Below are 25,107 nucleotides of genomic sequence, written 5' to 3' on the forward strand. Positions count from 1 at the left end.
AAACTAGCAAAAAATTACAAAATTATAATTCCTTTGTAAGTGAGCAACTTCTTTAGGGGTGGCTGTAGCTCAGGAGGTAGAGCAGGTCACCTACTGATCGGAAGGTTGATGGTTCAATCCTTGGCTCCTCCAGTTTGCATGTCAAGTATCCTTGGGCAAGATACTATCCCCAAGTTGCTCTCCATCGGAGTGTGAATGTAGTTAGATAACACTAAGTATAGATAAAGTGCTTGTGAGAATGGGTGAATGTGGCATGTTGTATAGAGTGCCTCGAGTACTCCGAGAGAGTAGAAAAGCGCTATATAAGCATCAGTCCATTTACTTGTGAATTCAGCAAGTGCTCAAATAATTATTTTCTCCACTTTGTACTGTACGAGCCAGATATCTACATGCCACCTTTTAATTTTGTGCAACAAAAAAACAAACTTCCTTCCTCTCGCATCAGCGGTTTCAAATTAAAAGCAGAAAAGCAGGATTTGTGCTTCAAATACAGAATTTAACAAAAGTAAACACAGCACATTTTGGGGCAGAGTATATAAACCACTTTAATCATGATGTAATAAAGTTTGTGAAAAACTAAATGTTTAGAAAATAAACTCATGAGTCTTCCCTTCTTGGGAATATCTTATATATAATTCCACTTCCTGCCATATGTATTTATTTCGTGCTTTTGCATCATTTATACACAAGGCCCCAGATCTCAAATCAGCAGATAAGAGCCGCCTCTCCTCCTTTTTCTCTATTATTACTTACGATGTTTCCAGGCAAACCCGGTTTCCCCGGTAGCCCGTCGTTTCCAGGGATACCCTGAAAGAAGGAACTGAGGTTGAACTAGTTTGTTGCCAATCGAGGGCTAGCCACTCCCATCGGCACCAATGGTAAAGGCAGAGTCAAAGGGGCAGTGCCAAAATGACGAAACCTCTTCCCTCTCCGGCCATGTCTTATGAAACTTGGAAAAAAAAAAGTCTCGGAACACTACTGAATTTAAAAAAACAAAAAACAAATGCACTCTTTTCAAAGACATGATATCTCCAACCCAGTCACTTCTAAAGTTTCTTACGCCTTTGACTCTTGCAGCACAGATCAGAGCATCACTTTATTTGAAGGTCTGTTTAAATGAAAAAAAAGAAAAAACTTCTCAAATGAGCCAAATTCATACTTTGAGTAAGCTTTGCATCATTTGGTGTATTTAAAGCCAGACCTTCAAATAACTGTTCATGTCTTGACTGACATTCAGAAAGCTTGCTCAGTTGCTTCCCACATGGGTTAAAGCTCGAAGCACCAGATGGGTTAGTGCGTTTTTGAAGTTTAAACTTGATTTGATCCTTAACCTGCTTGTGTCCAAGCTACTGCACACATACTTTATATAATGACAGTTCATTTCCTACATGCATAATATGGATTTAATTCACCCATGAAAATGCGAAGCACGTTAAAGCCTTATTTATGAACCCAAATTGCCCAAGCTCAAAGCCTACATAAGTAGCTTCTTTTTTTCAATTCAGCATAATGAAGCAGCTTCTGAATTGAAGCAAAGACATAACCCCTCCCCCCTGACCATCCTACTTGCACTCTCGCTTATACCTGAGGTCCTTGGCTTCCAATAACTCCCTGAGGCCCAGGGGGTCCAGGTGGGCCAGGAGGTCCTGGGGGACCCTGCAACATATGAAGGGAGGACCACAAATTATTACATCATAGTCTGACAGTGAAACCCCCCAAAAAAGGAGACGAGCGCTGCGATTTTCCAAACAAAGTTTGCAAGGTAACAACAGACACACAGCGTTCACACAAAGCCTAAGCTGTCATACAGGACGGCTCGGCTGACAGATCAGACCTGAGGCCCGGGCTGCCACGTGTTTATTGGAGTTCCTGGAGCTCCCTGCAAGGCAAGAATAGTCAAAATCAGAGATGCACCTTTGCTCGCAGGATATACAGAAAGCACACAGTGTGATGTTAAGAATTACACAACAAATGTCAAACTACAGAAAACTGTGGAAGAGCAAAAAAAAGAGAGAAAAAGAAATTTAAAAAAAACTCAGCAGTTTCTTTTTTCTCAACATGTTACCTTTGGACTCGCACCAAATCATCCGACCTGTGCACTTAAAACATACACTGAGCAGCAATGCTCTCTCTACTTTAGATGAATTTGCCTGTCCACATGTAGTGATTCCAGCGTGGGTGTACTTACAGGTCCGCCTACGCCCGTGTGCGGCATTAGGCAGCCGCACTCTCCAGGTTCACCCTGAAATATACATAAAAAAGACCCCAAAAAGCAGATCTTTAAAAAAAGAATCAAACAGTAAAGTGAAACTGGGCACGATTTTAAGCACAGGCTGCAAAAACGAGCCCTCATTCAAGATTAAAACTGCTCTTGTTACAGGAAGAAAGCCAGAAGTCTTTCAGCTTTCGTGGCACTTTTGTTCCGTTTTGTTAAATCTTGATGTGTTACAAAGACACTTGCAACTGGCAGGAATTTAAAGTTGCTGTTTTTTTTTATTTTATTCATACTGTGTCAGGAATATGAAGTGCAGCAATACACAAAACTGCCCAAAAAGCTTTAACTTTTGCATATATACAATGAACATGCAATTGTACAATTACACAAATACAGCTAACATAAGAGGAAACCACATAATATCTCTTCATATGCATCTGTTCTCACTATAGTCCAACCAAAATCATTTTTTTCAGAGTATGCATGAGCCACAGAGTCTTAATAAATCCACAGAATAAAGGCTAAGTTACCTCTTGCACATTTTTTCTGTTTTCGGATTTTTTTTCCAACTTCTTATTCTTTCTTAACTTTATTCTTCTTTTCACCTCAGCCCTCACAAACAACTCTGCCCCCACATCTTATACCCCTCCCGACCCTTAAACTCTGCCTCTGCCACGTCTTCATCTCTCCCACCCGCTCGGTGACAGTCTGGACCAGTGGCTCTGATGAATTCAGTAATTAATAGTCTCGCACACGCTCTCTCTTAAGGCCCCCAAAACTCCTCTTGTCTGCCAGCAACAGTACACTTGTCACCTCCACTGCTACTCTATATGTGCCCTGAGGCCGGTGCGTGCACGTACATGTGTGTGTGTGTATGCGTGTGTGTGTGTGTGTGTGTGTGTGTGTGTGTGTGTGTGAGACAAGGGATTGGGCAAGGCTGGTGTGGTAGTGGGGTGTTGAGCCATCTCTTGTGATTACCATCTGTTCCACCCTCTTTATATTAAAACCCCTCCAGTTTCCTTCATCCAAACAAAACGGTAGACTTACCTTGTCCCCTTTAGCTCCATCAAGCCCCTGCAAGAGTAGGAGACAGAGCAAACACACACACACAGACACACACAGACACGAACAGACACACACACACACGAACACACAAAGACAAACACTTAGTTACTCTTGCTTTGTTGTTTCAGAAGAAAGCTCACGGGGCAGTGAGCTGAGAGCAGATCAGGGGACGGAGGATGAGATGGGAGCAGATATCGCCTCTGTTATGGATCGAGGCAGACATCCTTGGTTACAAATGATGCCTAAATCAAGGACAATTCCCAAAGAAGCTCAAAGAAAATTAAAAGTCTGAAAAGACGCTAACGCACGGGCGACGACTCGAGTTTGCCACTTGAATTTCTCTGACAACTCTCTGAATTGCAGATTCATAAGTAACAAAAACATGTGAAAAACATGTGATTGAAACAGACTTTAAATGAACAACTCACAGGTCTTCCATCAGCTCCTGGCAGTCCCGTGGAGCCGCGGGCTCCATCTCTACCCTGTGGGTCAAAAAAGGAAATAGGAGAGGGTGTTTGAAAACATATAAGCATTACATCATATGGAGAGGCAGAAAGACATATTTACGTCATACCGGGGGGCCTGTTACTCCAACGCCCAGGGGACCAGGTGGTCCAGGAAGCCCAGAGTCACCTTTGAAGCCCTGTGAACAGTAAAAACCCAACACATAAGTTTAAAGAGGGTTCATGTAACTGTACAAAGGCAATTTAGAGTTTAAGTCACTTGTTTTTTCTGCTACCTTCTCCCCTGCAGGGCCAGCAGGCCCAGGTGATCCTCTGGCACCAGCAGGTCCCTGTACAAAAAGCAGAGATTAGACTAAAGTCTACATATGCAGTGTAAAGAAATAACAATGCACTTTAAAAATAGGAGAAGCCTACTACAAGTCCTGGGAGTCCTCTTGGTCCCTCTTCACCCTATGATGGAAACACAAACAACAACAACAACAAAAAAGAATCTGAAGGTTAACGAAGTCTGGGGAGAAAAGAGCAAAGATATGGACAAAGACTGACAAATCAATGAGCTGTTATTCCGCGAGAGGTCAAAGGATTTCAGAGAGAAGAAACTCCCAAATTACTTTATGGTGGTTATTTACAACTCCACTGTCAGATCTACGAGACCGTAAAACTCTAATCGCTGATGTCATGGGGGAATTTGGTGCAGTGAGATTAAAACAGCATCCACCTAGGAGCTGCATGAGTGTTGTGTCTAACAGCTGTTTCAAATGTCAACATCAAACTTGATCCAGATGGTTTCTTTTTTTTTTCCCTCAGGAGACGTCAGCCTTACTTGTGGTCCTGGAAGGCCAATTCCTGGGACTCCGACTTCTCCCTATAGACGACAAAATACATTGACAGTGAATCAGTCATCCATATTTATTTATAAACATGATAATATAATAAATGGGAATTCACACCTTGATTCCTTTGGGACCGACGGGGCCCTGCACACCAGGCAAACCTGGCTTTCCCTGAAATGACAAAACCCCCCCCAAAAAAACAAGCTCATCATGTGCAATTCTCACAGCACAGAACTTAAAGTATATCCACTTATAAACAAGTGCCTTTACATTTTTGCCAGACTTTCCTTCTCCTGGGGGGCCGGGGTCTCCTTTCTCTCCTTTGGGGCCTGGCACAGCTACACCGTCACCCACAACAGCACCAGCAGAAGGGCAGCTGGTACACGCATCCCCCTGTAAAAAATAAACAAATAAAATAATAAAATAAAAGCAAATCAGCAAATCCAAAATCACAATCCAAGTAGCTCAGGACGAATCAAACTTCATTCCAACTTCTGTGTCTCCATTTAGCTAATCAGCATCAATTCTAACTCCTATTTCCTAATATGTAATAGATGCTCTCAATGGATGGAGAGACAAATCTAAGTCCATTTAAAAAAAACAAATTAGATGTCTAAGGTACAGAGACACGACTGACACATTTTATACTGGCACTGGCATCAGAGGATGGAAGGTAAAGGTCCAGGAATGCTAAACTACCTTTTCTCCCTTCAAGCCCCGTTGGCCATCCCGACCATGGTCTCCAGGCAGTCCTGGGGCTCCAGTAGCTCCATCTAATCCATTCTCTCCTCGATCTCCTTGCTCACCCTGGTTAAATTGAAATTCATTGTTAAAAGGAGAGGCAGTGACCTGTATTTAGTGTGCACAATGCTCAAAATGAATTCTAGGTAGGCTTCTTTTTTTTTTTCCACCAAGAACAACTAAAAGACTGTGAGTGATGCAACCTTTCTGATGGTTTCATGCTATGATACTTATTGACAGCTGGCTGCAGCATGAATTGTATCATCAAAGGTAGTGGAGAAGAAGATTTCTAGTGAGCAAACACAGACGTGAATAATGCATGATATTAATAAAAAAGGTTTTGCGATCTTATGAGAAAGAAAATGTACACGTATGGTGGATGCCACCAATACCCACAATGCAGTTTTACACTAATTGGAAACCTTTGAGTATTTACAAGGCAGCTCCACAGGGTAGCTAAGAATTCCCTCCCCAACATCAACCAGGCCAGTATTTTTGTCTGATCTATGTTTATGTGGAAAAAAAAAATCAATCTCAGTATTCCAGTAACTATCTTCCTCCGCTTTGAAGTTGAAGCAGAGTGATTCCTGTGGATGACTTTCAAGGTAATTTAAGGCAGCTTGGCTCTGTTATTGGGAGATTTATTTCTCGGTTTTATAGGTAAAGTGATGCGAATGTTCCACCACATGGATTCTGTGATCTAAAATAAGCACAATATTTAATACGCGGCGTGGGATTCCTCCAGACATCCTTGGCCTGTGCTTATGTGAGAACGCCTGGCTGCCTCTAAAGGCCACCAAAAACTCCAAATAGTCTCATTTTGTCAGCATACTGCTTTGGTTATGTGGGCACTGGGTAAATGTCACAGAATGGTTGTAGATTTCATATGTGGGGTTTAATTTCTTAACTTACTAGGTCAAACCATAGGAGACATTACTGAGTAATTTACCTTTTCTCCTTTGGCACCAGGCAGCCCTGATGGGCCCTGTAAAGTAAAAAAAAAAAAGAGGATGTAAAAATGTAAAAAAAAATGCATGCACGCAGGTAGAAACACAAACATGCACGTGCACTTTCAAAACACATGTGCAGTCATCTGCAAATACTGTGGGAGCCTCTATCCATTCAGATAAAATAAAAACTGTTGACACAGAGCTAACCACAGAAGCAAACAGCATGTAATTGGGGGGATGACACAAGCCAAAAGAGATTTATTATACTTAGTAGCACTTCTGTGGTAAGAGGAGATTTGCTGTATAGCCGATTTGTACAATAAGTATTATGGGTTGACGCACCCTTGAGGCACAATCTTTCAGTACCTTAAAAGTCTCACTCATCAAGATAATGCTTAATCCTTTTTACTCTGCAAGGATCGGAAAGAAGCTGCATTGGTTTTGTGGAATTTGCATAATGCGATTTGAGTTACTAATTCTGATGAAGATCACTTATGGAAGTAATGGTGTGTGCAGTGCTGTTTCCATTTTTGTTTGTTCTTGGGTTTGGTTGCAAGTTATGTCACTGTTACATGCTAATTTAGCCAAGTGGCATTGTTTCTTTTTAAGGATTTATAGAGGTTTCGTTCTGTTAAAAGGGAGTTTTTCTGTCCCACTGTCGCCAAGTTCTTGCTCATAAGGGGGTCATCTGATTGTTGGGGTTTTCTCTGTCGGGGCTTTACCTTAAAAATATAAAGCACCCTGAAGCAACTGCTGTTGTGATTTGGCACTATATAAATAAATATTTTATTCCTTCTTTCATACCGTTGTGCTCTCTACAAGCAAAGCCAAGAAGGTCTTAAAAGGTGCTACCCTGTCATTAGCACTTCCATCTACATGTTTCTTTGAGATACAGTTATTTTAGCAGCAATACAGTAAAATACGCTGCACCGTTTCTGTAATTTTTTCCTAACTGAAAAGAAGACAACCATACATGAACATATTAGAATAATCTAAGGTGAAGCTGTTTTTGGATTCCAAAAAGATGCTTCGAATCAGTGCGATGGATACGCACCTGTTTGCCTTCAGCCCCAAGACCTGGAGGTCCTGGTGGCCCCTGAGGGCCTGGTTCACCTTGACTGCCTTTTGCTCCCACTGGCATTTTGATATTAGCAGGTATCCGGCCAACCTCTGATGATTCACACACACCACACTCGCCCTAGGGAAAGCAAGGGAGTCAACAAGATGAGTTTGCATAATAAAAATATTAAAGGATACAAAACCAACAAATACATCCGCACTTACCTTCTCACCCTTTTGGCCCGGAGAACTAACACCAGGCTGCCCTTGTTCTCCCTTAGAATGTATAAACGTAAAATTAAAAAACCTTGGAATAACATAACATATAAAACACTCAGTAGTAAGAAATGGAGAGGATTTCGGAGTGAAGAACCTCTAGCTGAAAACAATACCACTTGTTAAAGTAGAACTTGAGATATTTTTTATGAGATACAAAGCTTGGAAGGTAGACTTGAAAGGTTTTTTGTCTCAGTAGGAGACATGGAATATAGTGTCGTTCTTCTTTTAATAGCATGCATGCTGACATTAACAAACTTGGATGGTGAACATAGAGAATGAAGATTCCATACTCTTAACTTGTGCCAGGAAACATTGGGAGTTTATATGCTAATGCTACTTTTAATCTAAATCGCTAACTTCTGCAGCTGTGATGTATTACATTTAACTCATGCTAAACATTCACAGGTTAGGGCACAGTTCTCGCTCATTAGATTGTGGGAAGTACATATTTATATTTAGTATATATTTTCATATTCTTGGCAGTTATTATCACCACTAGAGCTACAGTTTTCATGTCAATTTCATGTGCTATTTTAGCATGCTAGCAGGGGTACTGGGGTTTTAATTTAGCAAGATGAAAAGTGTGGTAATGTTGTGTTAGTGAGCCAAAAAGAGTACCAGGGTGTTACTTTGGTGAGCTTGAGAAAGTACAAACGTGTTAATGTGACGAGATAGAAAGGGTGCAAACGTGTTAATTCAACAAACTAAAAAGAGTACCAAGGTGTTACTTAAGAGAGCTAGGAAAAGCACCAAAGTGGTACACATAGACAGGAGAAAACATTAATCTTCTAATCTTCTGAGGTGGAAAGATTAAGCCAATGCAGAAGAGTCTATACTTTCTGTATTAACCTCTGTAAACATTTTCCAGTCTGGTTTTTAAATCTTGGCCATCAAAAGGGATCCAAAACCTTTTGACATATTTTCCTACCTTTTCACCTTTCTGTCCATCCTTGCCACTTGGTCCCCTTGATCCAGGTTTTCCCTGTCTCGTGGGCACATTTTATGATTTCAGTAAATCGGGATGTCATCCAAAAAATGATGTTTAAAAAGAACTGAATCTGAACTTACGGTCTTTCCATCAGCTCCTCTGCTGCCTGGATTACCCTGCAGTGGAGTGGAAGAAAAAAAAAATCACAATCTAAATTTTAAGAATTAATAAAAATGGATGAGTCTTTTCAATTGGTAATTCACATTTGATAGTACAGACCCTACAGGCAGCCATCTAAAAAAATAAAAAATAAATAAGAAATAAAAAATTGGCTTTTGACTACCTAAGCTCTTCACTAATAAGTTTCCCACTGAGGAAAATCCCAATGGCAAACAGTCTGGGGCACTAAAATTAGTGCACTGCTGTGATTATCTTCCTCATGAAGTCTATTAAGAGCTTCACTCAGAAACCTACTGAGTGAGTTCCCCTTATGTAAGCCTTGTCTGCTATTGAGGTCACCTACACTGTTCATGTTTCTTTTTGTGCGACTTACCTGCTCTCCTCTAAGACCAGCCGGCCCTACATCTCCCGGCTGCCCCTGTGTAGGAGAAAAAGTGGACAATATATCATTTTAATTAAGGTACTTATCAATGCACACACATGCGAGCAAATATAGTGACAAAATCACCAATAGGAGTATAGTCAAACAACCCAATTATCCACTCAGTTTAAATATCACTGCTTCCCCTTAGTAGGTCCAAAGTCTTTTTTTGGTTGTTGTTTTTAACTTTGTGTGCAATTTGCTTCTTATTGATCACCAGAATCACATTAATCCCTCGTAAATAGGCTTACCCTCTCTCCTTTCTGCCCAATTCCAGCTTCTCCCTTCTCGCCTTTTTGCTGTTGGGTTTGGGTCATGACACCGGGGACAGAGTTAGAAAACTCTCCGAGAGTGGGGCATGCAGAACATGACTCTCCCTAAAACACACAGACGGAGCAGGGAAGTTCAGAGTGGGTCACAGACTGCCTTGAACGAATAATCAGAACAGACTCATTTGGTTCTTTGACCTGGTCAAACAAGTTGCCAGTCATGGAAAAAAATAAATCACATTAATAAGGTTAGAAACATTCTGGTGCTGCAAGACTTGTGGAAACAGGTAACTGTTTAGCCTCAAACATAAAAAAGACACAGAGCTGACCTTTTCACCTTTGGTACCATCAGATCCTGGTTCTCCCTGCCAAAACATACAAAAAGACAACAGTCTAGAAGGCATATTAGACCGAGCGCATCCTGACAAGCAGGCTTGCTTTGTCATGTCATGTTTCAGTATGGCATTGGAAGCATTCTGGCTATAACAATTAGGCAGATATGGGAGTATGTCAGTCCTGCACATACATGCATTGGGAATCGACCCACTTAGATAGCCATGTGAAGGAGTGTTGAAAGTGTGTGCTGTACTGCTGGTTGGCTTGCTTCTGCTTTAGGAGGGAGTCGTCTACAGTGCTGATGTTAGCATATCTGAATGTGTAGGAATGCAGATGAATAGGCCACGCTTCCACAGAATATGAATGAACCATAAGCTGTAAATGCATGGGGGGGGGGGCTCAATACCTTCCGTCCTTCCTTGCCATCTGCACCTCGAAGACCCTGTTAAATACAGAGAAAAGGGAAGAGGTGGGAAGAACAGGAATTATCTAGAAGCAAGAATGTTAGTTCAACTTTGTGAGAGTAAGGTCATATCTCCCCTCTCCCTCTCTGCTGCTCTACCTCGTTCTCCTTCTGCCCTAACCAGGTATGACAGATGGATACTGGCACTATTGGAAATCGTTGCACAGTGAATCTCATAAGGCTTGAGATTTATATTCTTTTTTCCCCCACCACAAATCATTCTCTATTTCACCTGCTGGGGTAAGTGGGAAGATGCGGAATGAACAGAAAGAGAAACACAATGCACAGGGTGCCGAGTCCTGACTCACTAGAGAAACAGAGAGACGAGTTAAGATTACATTAAGAAAAAGCCCTTTGCCTTGGAGGATAAACTTTTGACAGCATATCACGCCTTCTCCCCTTGAGCTGCTGCAATACTGTGAGAATTACAAGGGCAAATAAAAGCCCAAGGTAGACATAAATGCCACACTTTCCCTCTGAATGATAAGAAAAATAAAAAATATGCATTATCAAAAAAAAAAAAAAAGTGTGCTCAAGGTTCAATTGTCAGCTACAACTCTGACCGTGTCTACAACTCCATAATAAAGAAATGTAGCAAGATCGTAAAAAAATGGCAAACTTAACATTCCGGTCAGGCGCAGATGACATTCCGGTCAAGCGCGCTACTTACAGACGGTCCTCTCTCTCCTGTCCCTGGTAATCCGGGCTCTCCTTTAGGGCCAGGTTTCCCTTGCAAAGCCACTGTGTTGCCTATGTCTGCAGGCAGCACTGGACACACTTCGCATGGGTCACCCTGAAGATTTAACGCAAGTTAGACGTACAATGTGATGATGAGAGAGAACTCAGACAAAATGCATATAGAGATTAAATATAGTGTTTACAAGATATACCTTCTCTCCTTTATATCCAGGTGGTCCTCTTGGACCCTTTGAAAACAGCACAATCTCATTCAAACACTGACATATCGGATCAAAGTTCAAATCATGTCCATAACCTGGAAGCCCATCCATACATTACAGAATACTAATCGATGTTTAAAAGAAGTCTCTCACTGGTTCTCCAGGGAATCCATCTTCTCCAGAAGTTCCTTTATCGCCCTGTAAATACAACAGCTGTTTTACAGAAAGCTTTTTTTTTAGTAATAAGACATTTCTTTTTGCCTTTGCTGGTTCTTGATGTGCAAACAATCAACTAACAACTTGCAAGCAGGATTTGCATAAAGCATTTACACTGGGACAGGACCTTGAGTAGCCTCAAAACCACTGCATTTACATTATTACGTTGCAAAAAACATTGCATTTTCAATTACTTTTCTGCTAACTAGCCTATTTAACGCCATGATACTTAGTCAGGTATCAGGTATCATGGTTTCAACCATTTCAGTTGTTTGTCCATTAATTTAAGCAAACTTTTATATCGCTTGCTTAAAAAGTCGCCATTTCAACTATCTGTATATTAACTTTCAACTGTTTCAACTGTTCATTTATTAATTAGGTAGATATGTCACACATTTTTGATATTTGTTCTTTTTAGTTAAACATTTATACCTTACTTTTAGCTAACTATTTGAACTATTTAGTTAGCTAACTAGTACTTATTTGTTTAGTTTTTTCAACAGCTTTAAGTTACTCTCAGCTTTTCAAACTCCTTACTAACAATCCTCCTCCCTTCTTAACAAGTATCTTCTTAACAAATATATGCACATATCTTTTTCAAGTTAGTGAATGCTAATGCTAATGGTAATAGTAGCTGCAGTGGTACCTTCCGAGATACAAAGGCACTCGAGTGCCATGGCCTTGAATGCTTCATATATTAAAGCAAAAAGGACATCTTTATTATAATATGCCTAAGAGCATTATTATAACAATCATAAGTCAAAATGTAAGTTTACCTTTTCTCCTTTTGCACCGCTGGGTTCACCAGGAGGGCCCTGGGAAGGAAAAAAAGGAAATGAATCTTTTAAAATGCCATCCTAAGATGCTTTTAGACTTTAATCAGGAGCAATCTGATCAAAAGAAAGCATTCTGCCACATCCTGCCATGTATTTTTGAGAGCTGTGGCTAACCCCCCCACAAAGAAACACACACTTTGGTCAAATAGAAGCCATTTCTAAAATGAGGATAAGGACATTAAGATAATCAGTGCAAGGACATTGTCCAGTAATTGTGTATATCATTCTTCTGCTTTCTGTGACCAGTTCTTTAATTAAAAAGCGTACTCACTGGAGGACCTGGTTTTCCGACCCCTGGTAGGCCTGGAGGTCCCGGCCTTCCCGGCTCTCCTGCCAATCCTTCCGGACCTACCATACCAGGGACACCCTGGGAAACAATTTCAAAACATATCTATTAAATGCAAACTGGACTGCAAGAATGTGACAGGTTAATTGTAGACGTGATGCAGACAGACCTTCTGTCCCTTGGGGCCGACCACACAGACCGATCCCGCTCGACCCTGGGAAAAGGTGACAGACAAAAAAGAGAATTGCCATCATCAGTGCCAACTCCAAATAATCAAACAAACTGTGTTGAAATTTATCTGCAAAATATCTTCATAAATTGTTAAAGACACTTGTTTTCCCCCATTTGTCTGATGTTCCTCGTCTGAGAAATAAGAAAAAAACGGGAGAAATGTAGAGACTGTAAGATGTATCGTCTTCAGTGGTGCATACGTAATATTTTCTCCTTGTCTGATTCAAGTCACATCAACAGCACATTCATATTCACAATGTCAGATGGATGGGAGACTTAAGAAAATCTATCCTCCACCAAATCCATCTGGCCACAACAAGCACTTAGCCCGGTGAACGTGAGTGTGAGTGCGCGCCTGACGCTGAAACCAGGGGAATATCTCAGAGCACACACATGTCGTAATTTGTTCCTCAAAACTTTTCATGCGTCTACAGGATCACTGCACTGAACAGGGAAGATTAAAAGGTTTAAGTCTTCCTGAATAGACGCCCGCCTGTGTGAGAGACGAACAGCACAGTCAATGAGGCAGCATTGATTGTGCAAGCTTTGTTGCTCTAGCCTAATCTAACAGGCATTAACAGGCCGACTTAACGCAATGGGAGAGAGAGAGGAGGGGGGAATAAATATCAATGGGCGCCTGAGCTTAAATAGTAATACCGTATGAGTTTACTGAATATCCGCTCCAGCTTGATAAAAGTGGCTGCATAAGTGGATGTGCGTGAATGAATTAGTATGTTTGTGAGTGTGCACTCATGTTTGTGCTATTGAAATTTAGATTGAAAGCTAAACTCTAAATTTCAAGCCTGAAAGGTACTTTGGTTGAATCTAACGCTCTAATTTGAAAGCAAAAAGAAGTAAAACCAACAAACACAAAAACACCTACATCCTTTCCTGGGGTGCCTGTCAGACCCTGTGGACCCCTCTCACCCTTCTGACCTTTGTCTCCCTGGAGAATCAGAGGGGGGTGAGGAATGAAAAAGCAAGAGGTTAGACTTTAATTAGATGATCATTAAAAAGTCATATCTTTATTATTCATCACCAAAAGTTTCTTAAGCTCTTCACCTTGTACCCAGCTGCTTCGCCCCAGTTGGCAGGGGTCGCCTGTGGAGAGAGTGAATGGAGACAAGGCCCAGATCAATGACCTGGCTCTAAAGAAACTCTAAACAGCCACACACACACCACTGGAGCGTAGCAAAACAACACAGTGACCAGTTGGCAACCGGTAAGGGCTACCAGCAGGGGCCATATGCCCCATTTGGACACACACAAACAAACAACTTGAGAAACAGGAGCACATTATAGAGCAGCAGTCCGAATGGCTTTACATGCTGCATATTAATCAGACGCAACTCATTGCTGAGAATCTAAATTTAATATAGAAACAGAGACCCCGGGGTTGGTTTCACAAAGCAAAGATGGATTTTGTGGATGGATTAGATCAAACTAATTCAAATTCTTCATCTGCTGCACAAAACACGTTAGACCTTGACTATCTTAAGCAGGAATGTGTTGTAATAAATATTGGATCAATTAAGACTTCTCAACAACAACATAAAAAAATAAAGTCCTGACTGAGTGATCACACCCAACCAAGTAACACAGATGGAACTAAGAAGAAAAAAATTGTGCTTTTTGAGAGATAATCAGTGGAAAATGTGACATCAGATCAGAATGAAACGGTCTACTTCCTGCCTAATCTCGTGAATTCATGATGTGATTTGCAGAGAAGGCACTGGCAACATATGTGTGAATAAATGTAAAAGTAGGGTTACTGATGTTTTTGTTTCTTAAACCTGAAATACACCCGGTTTTACTTTATTCTCTTCTGCCCTGTTGGGTGCTGCTGATAGTCTGAGTCTTAAGGTTTGCTAGCCTAAAGGTAGGCGGTCAAGTCAGTCTTTATGTTTGTGCAACGCTCTAACTTTCTGCATTCACCTTTCGGCCACGAATTGCGGCTAGTGACCGAAAGAGTGAGCCCAAAAATGTCAAGAGTGAGAGACAAATGTCAGAAATTAGTTTCCTACGGGGGTTCCTGGCCTCAACCTCGGAGGAGGGGTGAGGAACTCAGTCATCCCGGGGGGCTGCTCAAAATAGAGCCACTTCTCCTCTGCATTGAAAGGAACCGGTCCAGGTGGTTCAGGCATCTGGCCAGGATGCCGCCTGGATTTCAGGCATGACCACCCAGGAGGAAACCCCAGGGCAGACCTGGGACAAGATGGAGAGATTATGTCTTTCAGCTGGCTTGGTAATGCCTTTCTATATCTCTATGAGAGGTGGAGGCAGTGGCCGTGGAGAAGGGAGGTCTGGGCGATTCTGATTAGAATACTGCCCCCTTGACACAAAGCCAACTAAGCGGTAGAAAATGGATTGATGGGTCTGACCTGCTTCAGAGCAATCGAGGATAAAATTTAAAGCTGATCTAACTCTTTAAACCAGTCAAATCTATCCTTTGAGAAACCAAGCCCTGCATATATACTTTCATGCAAATTCGGTGAGTCACTCACCAAGTAAATAAACATACAAAGCACACCATCATTCCCACTGCATAATTAATACTGGGAAAAGGATGCTGGAAAATGAGGTTTCAAATAAAGCTCAAACTAAACAGCTAGAGGGTTAGCAGGGCAGTGGAAGGTGCTGCTGTAACCTTGGCAGTATTGGCACTCACCGACTCGCCTTTCTCTCCCTTCTGCCCCTTGGGTCCTTCTGTGCACTGAGGTTAGAGACACTTGGTTGGCATGTATAATCACAGACCACTATTGGCCAAAATTTCAGGCTCACTGCACTGCATGCCAAATAACTAAAAGGACCAACCCAAAAAACAATGCCTTTCCACAGAGCGTGGCGTGGGGTGAGTGTGACACACAATGGAAAAGTAACTTACTGGACCTGAATGGGAGCCAGAACAGTCATCACCCTGAAAATAGAGAGAGGTAGAGAAAGAACAATGATGGCAATGAACAATGATGTGGGTGATGAATAGAATCAGTGAGCACCGAACAATGCGTACCACCTAGATGGTAATTGGTCAACAGCCTACATCGTATTGGACTACAGCAATATCAAAGCGCCGAAGCAGACATGTCTAGGCACAAGCGATCGTATTGCTCATACCTCTGATATTAGTCTTACTACGCCCCCTCCCCCAAAATGAATGTCAGTATTCTTTGTTGTAATCCTTCATACTCACCCGGTCCCCTTTTTCACCTTTCACCCCAGCAACCCCGCCGAAGTTTACAACCTGCAAAACACAAAAACGCTCAGTTACCCACCAGCCTGATTTTATACCACTTTAAATAGATAGAAAGAGAAAGTAAAGATCAGAGATCCTTACATTTTCTTCCCTATTCAGGAGTAAACACCCCCCACACTACAGACACAGAGAAACAGAGATTTATTATTATATGAGTTTAACATCCACTGAAGGACCTGCTGTGTGCCTGAATAAGACATGAACGTTGCAGTTCAATTTGTCCCCTGGCAGTGGCACTGTTGCACAAAAACAAATCGAATTCTGCTCTACAGTATGTAGTCAAAGGGAAGCAGAGGTGGGCACACACGTGTACACACACACACACACACACACAAACACACACACACCTCCCATGGGAGATGGAGATCAATAGGAATGTCTGATTCCCTCAGCACAGGAGTGAGCAGACCAGCTGCTCATCACAGGAGGGTACACACACGCCTGCGCACAAACACTCGCGTGCACACTCACAGGCACATGCATAGGAAAATAAGGATTACCATTATAAATAACTGAAGCATTTTTAGCAGAAGCGAGTAATTAAAGCCAAATCCCCAGTCCTGTGTTTCTGGGAGCCTTGCCTTCATATTAACAGAAGGTTTGCATATAAGCTGAAGCTGTGACTGTGCTGTGAAGAGGGCTGTAACAGCACAGAGACAATGTGTAATTCTCCCACTTCTCTCTTTTTTTTTCTTCCCTTTTTTGTTTTTCCACCCTCACGCACTCACTCGCTCACTCTTAGCAGCTACAAATCTATCAATGGCTGGCTAGACCAGCTGCAGTGACGAGTCACTCTTTCCAAGCTCTCTTCTGTGACTGTGGGCTTAGTCAAGACCTCTTATACATCTACTTAAACCGTCAGCAGCCTGCTTTTTGTTGTTTGTTCTCCACATTTCTCAAAGTTGGAAAGAAAAGTGTAAGAGCAAAATGTACTACTGAATATCGCTTTAATTCGCATCACTTTGCTGGATTTGCTGTCAAATCCAAAACTTTGAAATCAAAGCTTTGGCATGTATACTATGCTCCGCATTGGCATTTCTATACTTTCTTTTTTAATGGCAAAGGCAATTTCCCCAATTGAAGTTGCTGGATTTTTTTTTTAGCTTCGTTTCGCAAATAAGAAACCAAATACTGTTAAAATGTTTCTTTTGTTTGTTGAGGGAGGGGAAAAAAAGAAAGTCCCTGACGCATCTGCAATGTGTCTGCCTCCCTCCAACTACTTGGCATGCAGCTGTGTGCTTGTGGAATGGTTCCAATCCTGTGTCAGTCAGTCAGCTAACATGTTGGCAGCGAGGACAGCTTTTGCATTGTGGAAGTATTCACACTTTATTGTGTGCAGGTTTGATATCAAGTGTTTGCTAGGTGCTACTTCACATTTTGAAGATGCACATGCAGACTAAGGACATCTCTGTAGATGTGGCTAGTTGAGAAAGTTCAGCTCAAAAACTGCAATGGCTAGCTTTTAGCTAAAAATGCAACTTAAATGAAAATTAGCATGCCCGTTGCTTGTTATGTGGTGGAAAGCTACTGTTATCAGCTCACTATGTAATGAGAATGAGAATGTACACTAGGCTCTATACCATGTAGAAGCTAAATGTGTTAGCAGTGTGAAATATGAAATGTAAATACTAAATAGGATGCAGTGATTTGGAAAGCTCATGAAGCCTCATTTTGTCACAACAGAACAGAAAATATATCACATGTTTAAACTGAGACACTGAAATTGGCAGAGTTTCTCACATGTAAAATGCACAGAGGTTCACCAATAGCAGAAAGCTGCTTCAGCAAATTGTGGAATGATTTCAGAATAATGCTCCTCCGCATAAAATTGTATGTAATATAGCCCCCCCCCTCCCCCCTACATTGCTGATCTGATTCGTGCACATACCTCCACTCGTAACCTGAGGTCATCAAACCAAAACCTTTTAGTGGTCCCCCACACTCCTTTTAAAACCCGAGGGGACCGATCTTTCCAAGCTGTTGCACCCAGACTGTGGAATGCACTTCCCCTATTTCTACGGGGTTTGGACTCAGACCTTCAAAAAGCAGCTAAATACATTTTTATTTCAAAAAGCTTTTAATTAGACCAGGGTTTTTATGATGTATTTTATGACCTTATTATGTTTTTACCTTGTAAAGCACTTTGTGACATATGTCTCTGAAAGGTGCTATATAAATAAACTTTACTTACTTACGTACTTACTTAATATCATCAAAAGATTCAGAGAATTTGTAGAAATCTCTGTGCACAGGGCCGAAAAACAAAATTAGATGGTCAGGATCTTTGGGTACTCAGGTGGCTCTGTATTACAAACAGGCCCAATTTTGTCTGTGAACACAGTTCACTGTGCCATCCACAAATGCAGGTTCAGGCTCTAACATATGAAGAAGAAGCCATATGTAAACATCACCCAGAAACACTGCCATCTTTTCTGGGCCACAGATCATTTGAAATGGACTAAGGCAAAGTGGGAATCTGTTTTAAGCTGAGAAAAACCCCTATTTTAAATTGGTTTTGGAAAACATGGACATCTATGCCCATCCATTGGGCCTCAGGACTAAAGAGGATCTAGCTTGTTACCAGCCCTAAGTTCAAAAACCTGCATCTCTGATGGTATGAAGGGTGCACTGTGCAATTGGCTAAGCAGTTGGCAGCTTGCACATCTGGAAAGGCATCATTGATGCTGAAAGGAATATACAGGTTTTAGAGCAACATATTCCCCCAACCAGGAAATATCTTTTTCAGGGAATGTTCAAGGTTCAAGGTTCTTTATTATTTGTCACATGCATAGTTATACAAGTATAACACACAGTGAAATGTAGCCTGACTGAATGTAGCCTGAATGTCATACATATTTCAGCAAGACAATGCTAAGATGCTAAGCTGCATCTCTTACACACCTTTGTAGTAAAAGATTCAAAGTAAACACCTCTGACCAACTGAAAAAATGTGTCAAAAATGCAAAGAAGACCCAGGACTGTTAAAGATACATAGACCCGCCCCAACTTCTTTGAGTAGTAGCTGTCCTCAAATTCAGAATGGCCTTATTTTTTTCTTGAAACGGCACATTTTCTCAGCTTAAACATTTGATGTGTTTTCTGTGTTTTATTGTGAATAAATGACGTGTTTATGAGATTTTTCAAATCCTTATTTTCAGTTTTTACTGACACTTCACACACCATTCCAACTTTTGAGGTATTGGGGGTTGTACTCTAATGAGTTACTTTTCGCAACACGTAATGATATGAAATAAAGGATTACTTTTAAATGGCAGGAGTCTCGTGTATCTTCAAGTACTTTTCAAAGTCGAGTTTAGGAAACACTGCACAGGGCAACATTGGCATTACTTTGTAGTCATGTTTCTGTTTTCTTGATGTTGGGCTCTGCTAACCCTTGGCTCAGTATTTTTTAGCTGCTGAAGATTTCTCTATTTTCACCAACTTATGGCCAACTTTGTCTTCTAGCTAAAATGCTCTGGATAACTGGATAATCATTGCAAGGAGAGAAACAACTCCCACTCACTGTCCTGTTACTTGCATATAAACTTTACTGGAAGAACAATGTTTTGGCCCTTAGACCTTTGTTGGGTATCTGAGAGACTATGAAACTGCCAGATACATATGGTCAGCACTTCCTCGGGTGAGGCCAGAAAGTTGAATTTCCAGTAGAGTTAAGTATTACAAGTAAAAGTACATTACACAGGCGTTTTGTCTTCTCTTGCCTATGAATATTTCCTCCTACACTTGTGTTTTGAAGAAACTGACTGTATGAGCCTTTCCGTCAAAATATTTCGATTAATACCTTAGTCAAAGGTTTCGATACGCTAACCAGCACAGATCATAATCTATGAGCTTAAACATCTGAGAACACAGGCACCAACATTCTGTCAGGGAGCCTTCTGGTAATACTTTTTGGCAATCCTTCTCTCCATCTGCCAGGTCTCAAGCCAGCGGACACTAATGCAAATCTACAAGTGTAAATAAAAAAATCATAATCTCCTCTAATGCAATTCACTGAATTATTGTAGTGCATTAAAACTTTCACTGACAAATCTTAAAACAGGAACAAGAAGGTTTTATTCAAAGTGCAGGGATTTCAAACTAATTTCATATCGCGGGCCACATACAGCCCATTTTGATCTTATATGGACCAGATCAGTGAAACCTCCCCTTTCTGTCAATGTACAGAAATGTAAGTATACCTTAAATCAATGAAAAATCCTAATATAAGAAAAAGAAGAGCAATTTCAACAGTATGTCAGAGTTTTTCTACACGATAAAGAAATGCTGCTGTAGAAAATAAAAGAAATCTCTCAGTATGACTAATTGGGCTTAAATTATAAGACATAAATGTGTAAAAGTATAGAAATCTATAGTTTAATTACTGTGGTGTAATATGAATGGCTATGGGAGAGGCCTTTGTCTGTAGGAAAACCTGTAAAACATGTTAAAAGTTATGTTCTCCTTCACAGTTTCCAAAACCATCCAGTGGGCCAGATTGGAGTCTTCACCAGGCCAATTCTGGCCCCTGAGCCTTACGTTTGACACCCCCTATCATAAAGGAATCTTTCATGAAAACATGCAGCTTGGCGATGCTGAGCATTTTGACTGACATGCCCAAGAATGCACTCGTATAAGACGAACAAACTACAAAAGAATAGATGAAAAAGAATGACATCAAGATTGCGACGAAAACGAGTTTCTAACTGAGCTTTGGGATTGTGACGCACAAGTCAAATCAACCCTTTATTCACATCATTTATGACAATAATCATACTAATTCATATGCCTGTTTGGTGCGTTTGTTGGCATCAGCGATGCATAATATCTCCTCGTATTATCAATAGATTCCTATGGGTCGCACAACCATTTTTTTTACTTTTGAATAAAACAGCTGCCTGTATAATTTGACCAAATTACATTGGTAGCACAAACGAAAAACTCACTTTTGTTTCCTTGAAAGTGTGTGTGTGTGTGTGTGTGTGCCCCCAGCGGCAGGGCAAGCTGCATGTTCCAACCCAGGTAATAACCTACATTGAGGAAGTCAGCGGAGGCGGCAGCCCGCATTAGTAAGCACACACCGGAGCAACATAATGAAGCGTCTGGAGTTTTGTATTCTATTTGTGAACAGAACATGCCTATTGTAGGTGAATGACAAAATTAATAGGCAGAAGCAACTCCCAACTGAGACCCAGCGAATAATGAGGTGTAAATCAGTCTTCAGTCAGTCAGCAAGCTGTGAGAATGTGTGGAGACAGGAGGAAACAGTCCCATACACAACACACATATACGCAGCCTGCACACACGTATACACAGACACACACACATGGCCTGCATATTGTTTTCGGGTTTCTGTTTCAACAGCATATAAATGCCGAAAGAGTTGTCATCCATGCATATGGTTGATATTTCCGGTTCAGATTGCAGAATGCACTGGGGTCAAAGGAAGGGTACATCCTAGGCTGCAAATAAGTTCTTAGCGATTCCTCCCTAACCTGATTTTTTTTCTTTTAATGAATTCCTAAAGAACGCCAGAATACAAACGCAGAACATGTCAGCTTCACTTTTTGAACCCAGAGCTCTCTTCCGTTGAGGCGACCATCTTATGCAACAAGTGCGCAATGTGGTTAGAAATTCAGTACCGTAAAACCGTAAAACCACATGTGCTTTGTGTGTATGCGAGACTTACTTTTTCTGCAAGATCCTTGGATGCAAAAATCTCCTGTTGGCAGAAAAGAAGAAAAGAAAGCAAAGAAAGAAAACGTCAGGCACTTTTGTTTTCTTCAACTCATATTTGAGCATGACCATGACCACCATGATTTTCACCTTAATGACTTGATTAGCTAATATTCGGCCATATTGACTCAAACAGATTAGCATTTTGGTGCTGGTGTGATAACACTCTTACCAGAGTCTGATTTCCTTCTCAAATTTGTTTAATCTACATTATTATTATGGTATGTTTCTAGTTCCTTTTAATTCCTGTGCTTTGTTCCTATAAGTAACCAAATGCCCTCAAAAATCACAGGGCTCTACACCACATGACATTTTTTCTTTTTAGGAGTGGCATAGAGAAGCTTCTGTTTTCCTATTGCTTGTCCGGCGCATCCCCGTAAATTTATGTTACCATTACAATTCGTTGCATCAGAAGAAGAACAAAGGAAGATGAAATAAGGGCCATCATGGTTGCACACATGGGTCATTATCCTTTATTCTTTATTTTTGGTTTTCATGAAAAAGAAAAAGAGATGAAAGAAGATGAGTAAAGTGAGAGAGAAAGCAAACGCTGTAACTCTGGAGCCCTGGGGTAAGTAAAGAGATGGACCCTGCTGTGCACAGTATAAAAAAAAAAATCAGACAAAATAAATAAATAAGTAAAAACAGCCAACAACAAGAGGGATAGGGGAAGCACAGAACGCTGAGCGGAAACAACCTGTTCCAAGATGGAAAGTTGGGAAGTGAACAATAAGAAAGTATGTCAGTAAGGGGAAGAGGGGAGAAGTCGTTTTTATGGCTGGTGTTAGACCTCATCATAAAAAGTCCAAGAGATACACGATGGGGAAACGAAACACAAAGGACTATTGAGTCTATTGAGGACTAGACGACCTTTTGGGGGTGCTGGGTTGAAAGCAAGAAAAAGAGGTTTCCAGTGGTCAAAGATAAGAAACACTGAGGGTGAGATTTGTTATACTTCAGAAAGGCAGTACCTGCTGTGACCGCATGCCTGTGTGGGTTCACTCCAGGCACACTGGCTTCCTTTCACAGTCCAAAGATATGCATTATACTGAAGGTTAAGTGGTGATTTTACATTTGGCGTAGGTGTGAATGTGAGTGTGAATGGTCGCTCTTTCTTAGCCCCGACAGCCTGGCGGCCTGTCTAGCATATCACCAGGGTAAAGGGAGGTTATGCAACTGAGATTTCAGGATATGATAAAGGACAAAATCAGGATATAATAAAGAAAAAAATGAACTGGTGATTACAAGATCTGAAAGATGGGTAAATACAAAACCAAATGACATATTACACCATGTCATTATTATTTTATGAAAATAAACAATAATCTACAATAATGTTATAGAAGCAACAATTGCTGGGCGCCAGTCTTTAAAGGGTTATAAGCAAACTTCCAAACAATTTGACATCCATGATTCTAAAGTGAGAGAGCATTCCCAAGTGAAAGAAATTCCCATATTCCAAGGAGTGATCATCACACTAACTTCACCCCAAAGTCAGGCATTGCTCAACGAAGCTCCAAAATCCAAAGAGCTACAGTCCACAGGCCTCAGTTAGCATGCGTAATGTTAAAGTTCGAAAAAGACTTAACAAGTATGGCTTGTTTGGAAGGGTTGCAAGGAGAAAGCATCTCTCTTACAGGAGCGTATCAACATGGCTTAGGTTGCAAAGTTGCATCTAAAACAACCACAAGACCTTTGGATTATTGTCCTTTGGATAGATGAGAACAAAGTGGACATGTTTGGCCATAATGCAAAGTACTTTTGTTTGGTGAAAGTCAAACGTCAGTACTAACACCTCTTACCAACTGTCAAGCATGGTGATGGAGGCGTGACGATTTTGGCTCTAGACACCTTACAGTCAGTGAGTCAGCTAAAGCTGTGCTGAAATTAGAACAGAATGGTTGAAAAAGAAAAGAATCAAGGTGTTGCAATGGTCCAGTCAAAGTCTAGACTTCAACCTGATTGAAATGTTGTGGTGAGATGTTAAGAGAGCTGTACATAAAAAATGCCTACAAATGTTGATGAACGGAATCAAGATTGTAAAGAAGAGTGGGCCTAAATTCCACAGCATTGTGTTAAGTTATACAAAAAGCTGATTAGTTCAATATACTATACTATACTATACTATACTATACTGCTAAATGTGGTTCTAGAAGGTACAGAATCAGGGGTGTACTTAGTTTTTCATGCACTGCGTCTGCATTTTGGCTTAGTTTTTGTTAAATAAACAATGACATGTGCAATACTGTTGTTGTTTATTTCACACTGTATTTAACTAATCTTAAGAGCTATATTATTTTTTAATACATAATGAAAGAGGCATTCCAGTATATAGATTTGAACAGTTCTTGGATGAGTTTTGTGTTGAATATTTCTTTCCACATGCATGAAGAGTTGGAACAAGCTGAGCTAAAGCAGGTGTATGCATGAATCAGAGGTGAGGTAGGGAAGGAACAGAATATTTTACAATACAATACAATACAAAGTTTTGCTTAAAAAACATAATGATCATAAAAAATGCTCACTTTGATGACCTAAGCTGAGTTTCTTTCAATAGCTTTATATTCATATTATGCCTCTGTTACCTGAAATCTTCAGGTTCAGTCTTTATCCTTAAAAAGCACATAAACACAACAAAAAATAGCCCAAAAGCTACACAGAAAGCAATTCGTCCATCAACGGTTTTTGTCACCAAGTGCTGAACCAAGTGCTAAGTGCTAAGTGACATAACTTCGCAGGTCCCTCTAGAGCCACGGTGTACAACTTTTACTCCAGCCACTCTAAAACAACTTTCATGTTTAGAAGTAGTAGAAGGCTATTTGTAGATGAAAAAGAAAGGAATCCACGTCTAGAGAAGTTGTTTTTTGAGTCTCTTCACATATGCCAAGGTTAACTTGCTGTCTCTCTGTTAATCCAAGGTTAATGGTTGCTCTGGTATGCATCAATAACATCTGGCTCACACACTGGAATCTTGGATTTCACAGTTTATTTAGGGTGTACAAAAGTGATACACAGATGAAATTAGAATTACCAGTCTTTGAGCGCTATGCTATTTTAAAAAACAAAAAGAGAGAGAGAGAACGGGTACAGTAGAGATAAAAACATTAATCATAATAAGACTAAATGTCTTGTTACCTAAAAGCAGTCAGTCTACGAGAACTTATAATAGCAGAAAAGGCGAGAAAGAGTGAAAGGTGAGGAAACCATCTATGGGACTGATTACTGTCTTAGAATCTGCCAGAGTTTTAAGTTAGCACCCCACAGGACAAACACCAGGCCCTAATGAAGAGATAATTAGATACATGTCCCATTAATATGAATAATAAAACAGGCAGCTGTGAAAACAAAAATAAATTGCCTGTATGTTACTGGAAGAACTTCCACATACCAAGCGATATTAAAGCAAGAACAAAAAATAAATTTTGAAAAGTATTGTGACAATTTGTG

General features: G+C 40.7%; 1 protein-coding gene across 5 annotated transcripts in view; it reads right to left on the minus strand.

Moving 5' to 3' along the window:
* Positions 1-25,107, minus strand: part of col16a1 (collagen, type XVI, alpha 1) — a 77,038-nt gene that overhangs the window by 19,678 nt on the left and 32,253 nt on the right. Inside the window, exons 9-43 of one of the 5 annotated variants that reach the window (XM_005936206.3) lie at positions 21,614-21,646; positions 16,006-16,041; positions 15,862-15,912; positions 15,556-15,588; positions 15,340-15,384; positions 13,734-13,772; positions 13,555-13,617; positions 12,610-12,654; positions 12,426-12,521; positions 12,095-12,133; positions 11,256-11,300; positions 11,094-11,129; positions 10,874-10,996; positions 10,147-10,182; positions 9,734-9,769; positions 9,387-9,512; positions 9,088-9,132; positions 8,675-8,710; positions 8,535-8,588; positions 7,553-7,603; positions 7,323-7,466; positions 6,268-6,303; positions 5,277-5,384; positions 4,848-4,970; positions 4,695-4,748; positions 4,568-4,609; positions 4,159-4,194; positions 4,020-4,073; positions 3,855-3,923; positions 3,709-3,762; positions 3,263-3,289; positions 2,189-2,242; positions 1,835-1,879; positions 1,585-1,656; positions 754-807 (exon numbers count right to left, since the gene is read on the minus strand). In XM_005936206.3, the coding sequence (XP_005936268.1) occupies positions 754-807; positions 1,585-1,656; positions 1,835-1,879; positions 2,189-2,242; positions 3,263-3,289; positions 3,709-3,762; positions 3,855-3,923; positions 4,020-4,073; positions 4,159-4,194; positions 4,568-4,609; positions 4,695-4,748; positions 4,848-4,970; positions 5,277-5,384; positions 6,268-6,303; positions 7,323-7,466; positions 7,553-7,603; positions 8,535-8,588; positions 8,675-8,710; positions 9,088-9,132; positions 9,387-9,512; positions 9,734-9,769; positions 10,147-10,182; positions 10,874-10,996; positions 11,094-11,129; positions 11,256-11,300; positions 12,095-12,133; positions 12,426-12,521; positions 12,610-12,654; positions 13,555-13,617; positions 13,734-13,772; positions 15,340-15,384; positions 15,556-15,588; positions 15,862-15,912; positions 16,006-16,041; positions 21,614-21,646 (2,040 nt within the window). The remainder of the gene's footprint in view (positions 1-753; positions 808-1,584; positions 1,657-1,834; positions 1,880-2,188; positions 2,243-3,262; positions 3,290-3,708; positions 3,763-3,854; positions 3,924-4,019; positions 4,074-4,158; positions 4,195-4,567; positions 4,610-4,694; positions 4,749-4,847; positions 4,971-5,276; positions 5,385-6,267; positions 6,304-7,322; positions 7,467-7,552; positions 7,604-8,534; positions 8,589-8,674; positions 8,711-9,087; positions 9,133-9,386; positions 9,513-9,733; positions 9,770-10,146; positions 10,183-10,873; positions 10,997-11,093; positions 11,130-11,255; positions 11,301-12,094; positions 12,134-12,425; positions 12,522-12,609; positions 12,655-13,554; positions 13,618-13,733; positions 13,773-15,339; positions 15,385-15,555; positions 15,589-15,861; positions 15,913-16,005; positions 16,042-21,613; positions 21,647-25,107) is intronic. The other 4 variants (XM_005936207.3, XM_042226363.1, XM_005936208.3 and 1 more) reach the window with 4 other exon arrangements.

Source organism: Haplochromis burtoni, unplaced genomic scaffold (assembly GCF_018398535.1).
Source record: "Haplochromis burtoni strain Fernald_Lab_line unplaced genomic scaffold, NCSU_Asbu1 Contig_208, whole genome shotgun sequence".
NCBI lineage: Eukaryota > Metazoa > Chordata > Actinopteri > Cichliformes > Cichlidae > Haplochromis > Haplochromis burtoni.